At 40.7% G+C, this 12,031-nt stretch overlaps 1 protein-coding gene across 8 annotated transcripts in view; it reads left to right on the top strand.

Moving 5' to 3' along the window:
• RIN2 (Ras and Rab interactor 2) overlaps nucleotides 1–12,031 on the top strand; it is a 141,508-nt gene that overhangs the window by 88,643 nt on the left and 40,834 nt on the right. For 5 of the 8 annotated variants that reach the window (XM_048842450.2, XM_048842448.2, XM_048842447.2 and 2 more), the window contains one exon: nucleotides 4,177–4,271. In XM_048842450.2, coding sequence (XP_048698407.1) covers nucleotides 4,177–4,271 — 95 coding nt within the window. Of the gene's footprint in view, nucleotides 1–4,176; nucleotides 4,272–4,494; nucleotides 4,701–10,459; nucleotides 10,608–12,031 lie in introns of those variants that run through there. The other 3 variants (XM_048842446.2, XM_048842454.2, XM_048842453.2) reach the window with 2 other exon arrangements.

The following is a 12,031-nucleotide window of genomic DNA, read 5'->3' on the forward strand; positions in this document are numbered from 1 at the left end:
AGGATTGAGTAGGAGGAGCGGGGACTCTGTGTCACCACGTACATAGCATAGGTCTAAGGATGCTCCTAAAGATCCAAAATGTCACACTCTTGATTTCAGAGATGTCCCTGTCATCTTTATACTTCATATTGCAAAGGTCAATTTTAGAGTTGGAATTAACCAAATAATCCTTTAATAATAATTAATTAATAATATATTTTAAAAATCTGCTTCTGTGTAGTGATTTTCATTGGAGGATCTCATACTTTATAAAGGTAAATAGAATTACAGGTCACACAGTGCATCATTGGCAATCAAGAGTTCGAACCCAGGTTTTCTAACTCATAATCTTCCATTTTAATAATAGCTGATGATGTCTCTTTCTTAAATTACTTGGATTGAAGAAATAAGGAAGCAGCAAATGTCCTGGAAGTAAGTGGTTACTCATCCCTTCCAGCATTTCAGCCACTTAGCATGCTCAGGGTTTGAAAACTCTATTTTCCCACAGTGAATAGGAAACTTCTGAGGACAAGTGCCATCGCTTTCTGCAGAACCGAAGCTTTCTTCTTTTTTCCAAAACAAACACAAACAAACCCCCCAAATAACCGTTTCAAGCCCTTATTGTGCAAAAAACCTGCTAATCCAAGGTTAACCCATTGCTCTGCTGCCTTTCTGAATGTGCAGACAGATTGTTCCAGTGCCTCTGCTGCTGCTCATTGCTGTTTTGAACAGGAGCAAAATGGAAACAAGCCACAATCTTTCAGGTTTTCAGTTCTCTGCAATGATAGTGAAACTGACTAAAATAGTTCAGTTGCATTCTACTGCCTCTTTGGAAAGCTCTTAGCAACAGCAGAGATGGACAGTTGAGGTATTTGCTGTGAGGAGAGACTCAAAAAATGAAGGCTGTAGGAAGGGTAGAGTAGTGGAAACATCCATATTTCAGCCAGAAAGCTGAGGGAAGAGGTAGAGTAGTAGACTCACACTTCTCTGTTGCAGCAGTCAGGAGACAGAACTGAGGTATAAAGTACTGGAACCTTGAGAGAGAGAGAATTCTCCTTCATTCTTCCAGAAGTCAGGCAGGTTGGAGAGGGAGAGAGAAGGTGCATGAGTTTTCCAATTTATCAAACACCTACTAGCTGGAAGCTGATATGAAAAATGGAGAGTCCTGGAACATTACCCTTTCCCTATATCTTGATGGGGTGGGGAAGGATGGTACAGTAGAACTTCGAAGTTACGAACACCTTGGGAATGGAGTTTGTTCTTAACTCAGAAACGTTCGTAACTCTGAACAAACGTTATGGTGGTTCTTTCAAAAATTTACAACTGAACACTGACTTAATGTGTTCAGCTTTGAAACTTTACTATGCAGAAGGAAAAATGCTGCTTTTAACCATCTTAATTTAAATGAAAAAAGCACATAAGCAGTTTCCTTACCATGTCAAATCTTATTTTTTAAACATTCCCTTTATTTTTTTTAGTAGTTCATTTAACACAGTACTGTACTGTATTTGCTTTGCTTTTCTTTTCCTTTCCTGTCTGCTGCTGCCCGATTGCATAATTCCAATTCTAAATGAGGGGTGGTGTTGACTGGTCGGTTCGTAACTCTGGTGTTCATAGCTCTGAGGTTCTACTGTAACTCATTTGCTGAACAGTGAGATTCTGAATCTCTTGTCTCTGTCTGCAGCCAGAAGAGTTAGTTCTCTGGAAAAATTTCCCAGCCTTGTGTTTGAGTGCACAGATGATGGGATAAGTTTGGGTGAGGGGAGAGGGAAGCACTCTGTATGTATTTTGTGCATATCTGTATAAATACGTGTGAGATTTTATTGTGGGAGAGAGAAGTGACAGAAAGAGGGACAGAATATATAATGGAGGAGGTAGCATGCACAATTTAGGGAAAAGGAGAAAAGAGAGAGAAAAGTGGAAGCAGACCCTGAAGACAATTCATAAAAAAGATACGCTATGATTTATTACAGGAAAGAGAGAGGAAAAACTAGAGTGGAGTCAGGAACAGCAAGAAGGTTATAAAAGCCAGAAAAGTGCAATAAGTCGTACTGGTTGTGTAGGACTTGGCATATATATTTCTTGACTAGTTTAGCTTATGATTAAATCTAGCCTGGTGATCTGGTTTCAGTTCCCTGTTATGTCACAGACTTGTGTGTGACCTTGGCCAAGTCACTTAATCTCTGTGGCTCAGTTCCCCACCTGTAAAATGGGGGATAATAGCACTTCCCTGCTTTGTAGGGATGCTTTGAAGATAAATGCATTAAAGATTATAATGTGCTCAGATACTGTGATAATGGGAGGCACATAAAATAGATAATACCTCAAAGGGATCATTCATCCTTGTGGCCTAGGTCTATCAAGGACTAGCCTGCTTTTTTCCCACCAACAGGGTTGCCAATTATTTCTAGGAAGCGTCTCCTACCTAGTACTTCACAGTAGCTGGTTGGTTGATTGGCTGCTTGTTGTTCACGGTTTCTAACCTCAGAAATACATGACCACGTGCTAGAATTGGATTAGGTTTGGCCAGCGATGTCTTTTAGTTCAGATTTTCAAGTATGGGAACAAAGGCTCTTTATTTTAATCATATAAAACAGGACTGCCTGGGCTGGATTCATCCCTACTGTAAAACAAGGAATGAATTTGGCCCCATGTAGTAAAAGCCAACTGAATACACGGCTCGGTTCTTGGCAGTGAAGATGCCATTTCCATTGGTGTGTAGTGCACAAGAGGTGGGTTGCCTTCTAGTCTAGGGTGAGAAAACGACTTCAGTACAATTCACTGTCGATGTGGCTACGTCTGATGCTTTGAGACTGACCGTGCTTTTTCCCAATTCGCTGTAGTGGTTCAAAGGATGCACTATGCACATTTTCCCTACTCCATACAAGGAAGTCTTTTGTAAATTGTCAAAACAGTGGTACACTGGTACTTCATATTACTTACTGGGATAGTGATCCTGAAAGGGAAAAAAGCCTATGAAAAGATAGAAGGATGTACTGTATTTCCTGTAATTTTATTATATAAACCCTGGGGCCTATAACAGGACTGGAGAGCTGTAATCTAAATGGAGACTGAAACCTTTCCTTTGGATTGATCAAAATAATCATGTGCAATAAAAGAAGGCATGCCTGTCTGAGGTCGGAGGAAAGTATCCGTGTGATTATGACATAATGGGGAAAAATGTTGTTTGGAAATAGTACAGGACTTTGAAAACACTGCTCTTGTAAGGCTACCGATATTACAGAGATCTTGTTATTGCCTCTTATGTAATGAAGAAGATAGCTTTGAGTTGGGTTGGAAAGGGTTTGGTTTTTTTTTTATTTATTTATTTATTTATTTATTTATTTATTTATTTTTAAAGCTTTGCTTACTTTTGGCGATTTTATTTTTAAAAATCTGACTACTCCTGTATTTATTCCATCTCACTTGCATCATGTACCAAGCACACTTCGATGCTATCCCTGTGGAAAGTATAGGAGGCTGAATGATTATGACTTGTAAACTTGATGGGAGAATCAATTTCTGCTATTTCCTATCAAAATATTTGCAAACTTTTGATTCATATATGCCATAATTCCCATAGTTGCTCAGTCACTGAGAATTCTCAGTAACCCTAAACTGAAGCCTCGTCCTGATCCCTCAGTTAAAATACGGGAACACGGCATCATTTAACTAAGAACCAGTCTGTTCAGCTGCAGTCCAAGAGTTAGTGCAAAAAGTAATTACTCTTTTATTTGTGCAAATATATTTATATTTATTTTTGTACCAAAGAAAGTTGAAAATATCGTTTTGTGTACCTGTGAAAGAACTTTTGAAGTTTGTGGTTTTTTTAAAAATGTTTTTATGGAACTTTTTTTTTTAATTGCAGAATTGAATGTTACAGTAGTCAAAGCATGTGGTTTTTTTAAAATTAATACCTTACTATGTTTGTGCCTATTGAAACTACGGTATTAATATATCTAATTAAAATAATAATCTGATCTAATTTCCTGGGATGTTATATAGTGTAGTTAAAGTTCAATTGTCCTGCCTCCAAGAGCAAGTACAGTCTGTCCCTCACCCTTATTTTTTCTATTGTAAGGGAAGTCCAAATAGAATGGGATAAAAGGTTTGTAATGTCTAGTGACTAACCTTGTCCATTTGGTTTCCACGCCTCTTCCGCTTGCTTGACGTCATACTATTTTTGTCCCTCTCTAGCTCATTGACACAATTGCCTCAGAAATTGGAGAACTGAAACAGGAGATGGTACAGACAGATCTCATGCTGGAAGATGGATCCACTGATTTGCAAAGGTGATTAAAAATATAATATAATAGTTGCTGCCTATTTTCACTGTGCCACTTTATTCGGGAAGCTGACATTTCTGTCACATTCTTTAGCTTTCCTCCTGCGAACACAAAACGTTGTAGGTGCTTTGTAGATCTGTAATGAAGGTGTTTGCCTCTGAGCAGTGGGAGTGTCTGCTGATTATGTTGTATGTGTATTTGTTTTAATTTCTTTTAGAAGCAGTTGAACTTTATGCACTCCCAGTTCCTCATAACAAACAACAGAAACCTAGGAAGGAGATACACTTTTAAACACAGAAACTGCTAACATTATTACTACTGGTTGTGGAAATGAATCTAACTTTTACGTTGTAAAGTGTTCTAGAAATATTCATTGCTCCAGTCAACTTCGTGAAGATTCAATGGAACTTTCATACAGTAACACCTGGTGAAATGGTTAGTATAGTGAAGTATCGACTGCTATAATGTGACCCTCATTAAAGTATTTGTGAGATATGTGTGAAGTTAGTTTAATTAAGACCATCTTTAAATGTAAGAACAGTAGACTGATGAATTTTGGGAAGGCTAAGAAAGATGTTACAGTACAAATAAAGTTCTGACTCTTTTTTTAAAATGAAACACCGAGTGCAGGTGTGGGTTATTATAACTGTTAATCTAAATCTATTGCTTTCTGTTGTCAAGCTAGGGAAATAGATAGTGTACGGTAAATATTAGGGCCATACCTCTTTGGTTTTATCTTTTTTAATGTCTTTTTAGCAGTACTGATAGGAGAAATGTTTGACAATTCATTATGTTGAATTTTAGGGGATTTTTATTCCTCCTAAAAGTTGAAATATTAGTTGTGAAAGGAAAGTAACAGATTCAGACCTTTGAGTGTATTGAGTAAATACGCAGGTTTCTAAGTAACTGATCTTTTATAATATGCAGCCTTGTTGTAGCTATGTGGGCCCCAGGCTATTAGAGAGACAAGGTGGGTGAGGCAGTTTCTTTTATTGGACCAATAAAAGATATAACCTTACTCACCTGATCTTTTATAAGGCAGTGAAATGACTTCTTGTTGCAGTACCTATTCATATCTCTGTAGCTAGGGCTTAGTTGCTATTTTCATTGCAGATGCTCATTCAGGCATCTATAACTTGATACTTGAATTTGAATCCAGAGAAAATTTAATATACAAATTGTGAGCCAGTAGAGGTCTGTGTGTGTGGTTTCCTTTTAAAAACGGTTTAAATCATCTTAACCGCTTTTCAAATCTCCAGTATTTTAGAATTGTAGCAGCTGCAAGTACCTGTAGTTGTGTTCTAAAACCAGCTCCAAGGAAACGTTCAGATTGTGACGTTTCAGCTTCCTGTGAGTCATAGTCACAGACTATCAGGGTTGGAAGGGACCTCAGGAGGTCATCTAATCCAACCCCCACTGCTCAAAGCCCTGGCTGGGATGATTTAACTGGGAATTGGTCCTGCTTTGAGCAGGGGGTTGGACTAGATGACCTTCTGGGGTCCCTTCCAACCCTTATATTCTATGATTCTATGAAAGCAGGACCAATCCCCAATTTTTGCCCCAGATCCCAAATGGACCCCTCAAGGATTGAACTCACAACCCTGGGTTTAGCAGGCCAATGCTCAAACCACGGAGCTATCCCTCCCCCATTCCATTCATTTCAGCAGTTGTGTGGCACAAAGAAATCTTAAAGAGATGTAATCAGCATCTTGGGGAGTGTAGCTAGTGTTGCCCCACCTTCTGTGAGTTGACTCCCTTCATCAGCTGGCGTGAGGGGGAAGGGCATACTTTTTGGGGTAGCAGTAAGGAGCGCCGCAAAGCCCATTGCTCTCCATGCTTTCTGAGCCATCCTGCTTTGTGCCTACAGGATAGCTCAGGGGGCTTCTGTTTGATGCTGCTATTCTGTCTGTCCGTGTCCTCCCCCACCCCCCGGCTATTGTCCTGATAAGACCAGAATTTGGCCCTGCCTCTTTCGAATGGAGTCTCATGTAGTTGTATTGTTTTGTTTTTTAACTGATTAAGTGAGACTTGCAGCCTTATGTCCCTTATGTCTGTGTTTTACATTTCTCCCGGCCAATTAATATCGTATTTAAATAGTTTTCATGGTGTAGTATTCTAAGGTATATTGTTCATATTAATGTCATCTGGCAGAGATGGCTTTTTTTTTTTTTTTAAATCAGTGACCCATTCATTTCCTTCCAATCATAGCAGCATGGAGAAGATTCATCACAGAGCTACCCCTTCCTGAGTGGAGGAGAGGAAACAACCATGTCTGCAGCTCCGTTCCCTCTCCCCTCCTTCCTCCCCCAACCTTGCCCTGACCCCTGTAGGTGGGAGAGAAACAGGCTGGGAGAATGCACATCACCGCTGTTGTATGAGGAACTTGCTGTCATACGCTACACTGGAAAGTTATGCAGCTAGTTGCTGCCTTGACTGCTGTGCAGCCCTTCCACTCTAGTGAAGTTTCCTTGAGGAGCTGGGACTCAGAGGTTCTGATGACTAAAGGAAGAGCTGGCAGCAAGTCTTCATTAAGCTGCGCTGTCAGGGAGGTGTGAGGACCCCAGAGTCAGATTCGAGACACAGGGCCTCTGTTTGTCTGTCTGTCTAGAGACCATGATACCCATCATCCTAGTATCTGAGGAGTGGAGACAAAGTAAAAGTGGCCTGGAAACCAGTTGAGGTGGTGTCTTGAACGTGGGCTGGCTGGCCTGTCTGGAGCTGTAGGCTACAGCGCTACCTTGGGGCTGGTAACCTGGCTACATTGCTGAGGACACAAGCTAAACCACTCAGGTTGCTAGTCTTCCAGTGCCTTCCCAGAGTTCCCCCTTGTTCCCAGAAGGACAGACAGGTTCTCCCTCAGTTTACTGAAAAAATGATTGAGTGGATCAGCTTATTGCAGCGTGGAGAGCCATGGGATATGCCCACAGACGTTCCAGTAACACACTGGTGAGAACAGCACCTGTGAGAACACAGTAACTTGGGTAGGAATTTGCAGTGTGCTTGCTCACACCTGGGCTAGGCTAACCTGCTGCTCAGACCCAGGTGCTGAGCACTGAGTTCGCTCTGCAGTGAAGACATACCTGAAGTTACAGAGCAGGGAAAAGACTCGATGTGTTTTGTGTGCATGAAGAGGGAAAGCTCCACCATCCTCTCAGGGCTTGTCTTGGCTGCGGCTTTGCTATAATGACAGTCATCCGAGCTGCACCAGCACAGTCCCTAGTATAGTCGGACAGTCTGCAAACAATTACTCTATCTGTTTACACTCCAGGGTGGACCAGTGTAGCTACACTGATAGCTGTCATTGGAGCAAATCCTTAGACAAGGCCTTAGACTTAGGACACATCTAAACTGCCTACTAGTTTGGACTACTGGGGTGTGAACAGCAGTGAGCACCAAAGTGCTTTGCTAGAACTCCCCCATGTGGACGATGCAGGCATGAACTGAAAGGTTCCTAGTTCTCCTTAACAGTCCTCTTCAAACAGAACTACATAAATGCAAAGAAGGAACCTTTTCGTTCACACCTGCAGGGTCCACACAGGGGAGTTACAGCACAGCCCTTTAGTGCACACTGCTGTTCACACCCCCAAAGTCTGAATTGCAGAGTGGTGTGGATATGCCTTTACACAAGACCTTAGACTCCAGCAAGGGGCAGCAGCTCAGTTATTGCTGCTACAACTACAGCAGCATAATTCATGTCTCTGAAATATGTGCAGTCAGTAATGGCCCTTTCACATCCCTGCGCTGCGATCTGTTACTCATAAATGCTGAACTTACAAATGTAGAATTATGTACAAAAAAAACTGCATTCAAAAATAAAACAATGTAAAACTTTAGTGCCTACAAGTCCACTCAGTCCCTCTTCTTGGTCAGCCAATCAGTCAAACAAACAAGGTTGGTTACAATTTGCAGGAGATAATGCTGCCCGCTTCTTGTTTACAATGTCACCTGAAAGTGAGCACAGGCGTTCGCATGGCACTCTTGTTGCCGGCGTTGCAAGATATTTACGTGCCAGATGCGCTAAAGTTTCATATGTCCCTTCCTGCTTCAACCACCATTCCAGAGGACATGCTTCCATGCTGATGATGGGTTCTGCTTGATAATGATCCAAAGCAATGTGGGCTGACACATGTTCATTTTCATCATCTGAGTCAGATGCCACCAGCAGAAGATTGATTTTCTTTTTTGGTGGTTTGGGTTCTATAGTATCCACATCAGTGTTGCTCTTTTAAGTATCAGGGGGTAGCCGTGTTAGTCTGTATCGACAAAAACAACAAGAAGTCCGGTGGCACCTTAAAGATTAACAGATTTATTTGAGCATAAGCTTTCGTGGGTAAAAACCCCACTTCTTCAGATGCAACATGAAGAAGTGGGGTTTTTACCCACGAAAGCTTATGATTAAATAAATCTCTTAGTCTTTAAGGTGCCACTGGACTCCTTGTTGTTTTTGCTCTTTTAAGACTTCTAAAAGCATGCTCCACACCTCGTCTCTCTGATTTTGGATGGCACTTCAGATTCTTAAACCTTGGGTCGAGTGCTGTAGCTATTTTTAGAAATCTCACACAGGTACCTTCTTTGCATTTTGTCAAATTTGCTGTGAAAGTGTTCTTAAAACGAACATGTGCTGGGTCATCATCTAAGACTGCTATAACATGAAATATATGCAGAAAGCGGGTAAAACGGAGCAGGAGACATACAGTTCTCCCCCCAAGGAGTACAGTCACAAATTTAATGGATGCATTTTTTTTAACGAGCATTATCAGCATGGAAGCATGTCCTCTGGAATGGTGGCTGAAGCATGAAGGGGCATATGAATATTTCGCATATCTGGCATAAGCGATTAATTGACAGCCCTACTTTTTATAGTTGAGCTCACAATTAAGGTAAATTTGTAGGCCCAGTTATTACAACAGACTTTACAGTGAGCATAGATTAAATTTAAAGATCACTTTAAGGTTCTTTTCTGCTTCCTGGGTGGTATATAGGGGCCTTCGTGTAAATGGGAATCAGACCCATCATCCTGTTTGCAACAGTCCCGGGAAACAATAAGGACTCAGCTTTGAATTTCCTAACCTTTGTGGGTTAAACTCATTGTTATATGAACAGCAGACTAGCCAGATCTCCTGTGTTTTGGGGTGTGTCTATCCTGCCCTTTTGCTCTGAGAAGATAATTTTCTCTCGGGAAGGGATAAACTATCACAGTAAAGCTTGCAGGAATTAAGAAGAGACTTGGCCTAGGAATGGGCAAAAACCTTTAAAGATTCTATAATCCCCCATTTGTATAAGAGAACAGCTATTCTTTTGTGCCCTCTCCTGAAAAGGTATCTTTTTCTTAGATATCACTGATTTCATATTAGATTTCTAACTACAGGTGTTTTAAAATCAACACTGGTTGATTTCAGTTTCTGCAGTTTTGGTGAGGGCTTCAGTGGGGCTTTCTTGGCTTCACTGCCGAAGAACTGTAGTTTTGATTCCAAAGCCCAGAATGGACATGGCTGTTAAGCACAACAAAATCCTGTTATATCGGTTTCGGTTTTTTTTGTATCACTTCCTGGACTAACAAAGAGAAATACTGTATATGGAGGTGGTCTGTATTGATAATGCCTTGAGCAAGTCATCTGAACTTAAGCAATGATGGGTAGAGATAGCAAAAGCAACTAAAGGCCTGCTCCTTCAGGTAAAGAAGGGCCAGCTGAGGCCCGAAATGAACTGATTATAGGGGACTAAGAATGAAAAAAAACAGAGTCAGGAGTACAGGTTACAGGGTCAAAGCAAGAGATCAAGAGGGGATTGAGAAACTGATGAAAAAGCCACTATAGCTGACAATCCGAGGGGAAACAGATGTGTTAGGTGGCAGAAGTGTGCGCATGGATGTGGACACTCATTCCAGCCCTCTGTTTACAGGCAGTAGATCATACTGATTACAAGTTTCAACCTGCGCTGTGGACTTATTACCTTGAGTTAATTGTAGTTAAGATACAGCTAATTATTCATTTCAGCTCTTACCTTCCAAGTATTTCCCACATAATTGTGGGGTTTCATGAACATAAACAAACTAGGCAAAATGACTGGTTTTCTTTAGTCCCCATGTGAGTTACGCTGAAACCTAGGGAGAATATAAATCTTTCTCGGGGGATTTGAACATAATCAGTGCAAAACATACCAGAATCTATAACAGTTTTATCTCAAACCTACAGAACTTCCATGCAGATATGTTTGCTTTGGTTTTCTGGCTTACTTGCCACTCGTCTTGAATATCAACAGAAGATATCCTGATAAAACACCGGGAGAGTCATTAAATAGTAAAATGAAATGCATTTTAAACTTCTTCTGCTATTGCACAATGTAAGTTGTATCAACTTTTTAGTATCTACTATCTCAATCAAATACCCTTCTAACTTTCTATTGTTCAGTGTTAAGGTACTGTTGTTTTCAAAGGTTTCAGAGTAACAGCCGTGTTAGTCTGTATTCGCAAAAAGAAAAGGAGGACTTGTCTCTAAGGTGCCACAAGTACTCCTTTTCTTTTTGTTGTTTTCAAAGAAACAATACATAACAAGATCCCAAGGAGTTTTTCAGCACTTCTCCAGTTTCGATTGTATATCTGTAACCCCCTTCTCGCTGGAATAGTCCTTATTCCTTTGGTTTGTGGACCATTTCTTAAAGAAAATGCAAAGACTAAGGGCTTGATTCTCATTTACACTATGGTGGTGTAAAAGTGCCCTTCTAGTGGTGTAAATGGCTGGCTGGATTTGTCCCCTGGTGTCTATTAAATTAGCTGTGCATAAATGATTTGCAGGTTATATAATCATTTGCCAACTGGTATTCCTGGAATTTTAGTTCACGCATGACTGGTGTCTCTTCCTTCCATCTACTATGAAGAAAACCTGTAGGGAATGGGAATATTATATATTTAAAAAGGGCAATTTGTTCCGAGTCAACTTGTGTGGGGTTGCTAAGATGAGCCACTGCTGATCCTGCTCTAAAGCATTAGTTCATGTGAATCAGAGAGCATTTGGTAGGGGTGGAAAGACACATTACACTGATGTGTCCATAATCCTTTGTCTCTATGTGAGAGGCCAACACACACAGCTGCAAGGAGCTTCTGCAATTTAATTTTGTGTATCTAGGTTACGGAGGTGTGGACACCTGTACTATGTTTCTTCCTGTACCTGGCATGTGGAATGGTTTGTGTGGATAGACCTTCTGATAAACACTCTCTGGCTTAAATAAGTAGGTGTCAAGGTTAATCTTCTTACATATAGCATAAAGGGCGTGTATGACTGTGTGTTTGGAAGCATTAAGATCTGAGTTGCTTTTAATCCACTGGTAAATAGTGGGGAGCTAGGACACATATACACGTACGTTATCCCTTGGCATTCTTTAAATATCGTTATTTAAGCAAGCAGTGCATTGCTGATGCCAGTAATGCTGCTTCTCTTACAGTTAACATTGATGTTCTTACATGAGTAAAACTTACTCCCTCTGTCTCCATCGCCTGAGTAGGCAAAAGGCAATAGTCTTGACGTGGTTAAGTTTGCAGCCGATTCTATTAAAAAGATCTTCTTTAGCCGCCCCCCCCCCCACCAAAAAAAAAAACTCTCTGGCTTGGAAAATTCATTTGGCTTGAGTACTGCTAACTTGCTCTGAAGGCAAAAGCAGAAAGTTTCTGTAGAAAATGTGTTAGACTGTTTGAGTTACAGCTTCAGAAAACATGACTGTGATTGCAGAAGTAAAAAATCTCTAACTGGTTATAACTTATCATTTGTTTC

The sequence above is a fragment of the Caretta caretta genome, chromosome 3 (genome assembly GCF_965140235.1).
Source record: "Caretta caretta isolate rCarCar2 chromosome 3, rCarCar1.hap1, whole genome shotgun sequence".
NCBI lineage: Eukaryota > Metazoa > Chordata > Testudines > Cheloniidae > Caretta > Caretta caretta.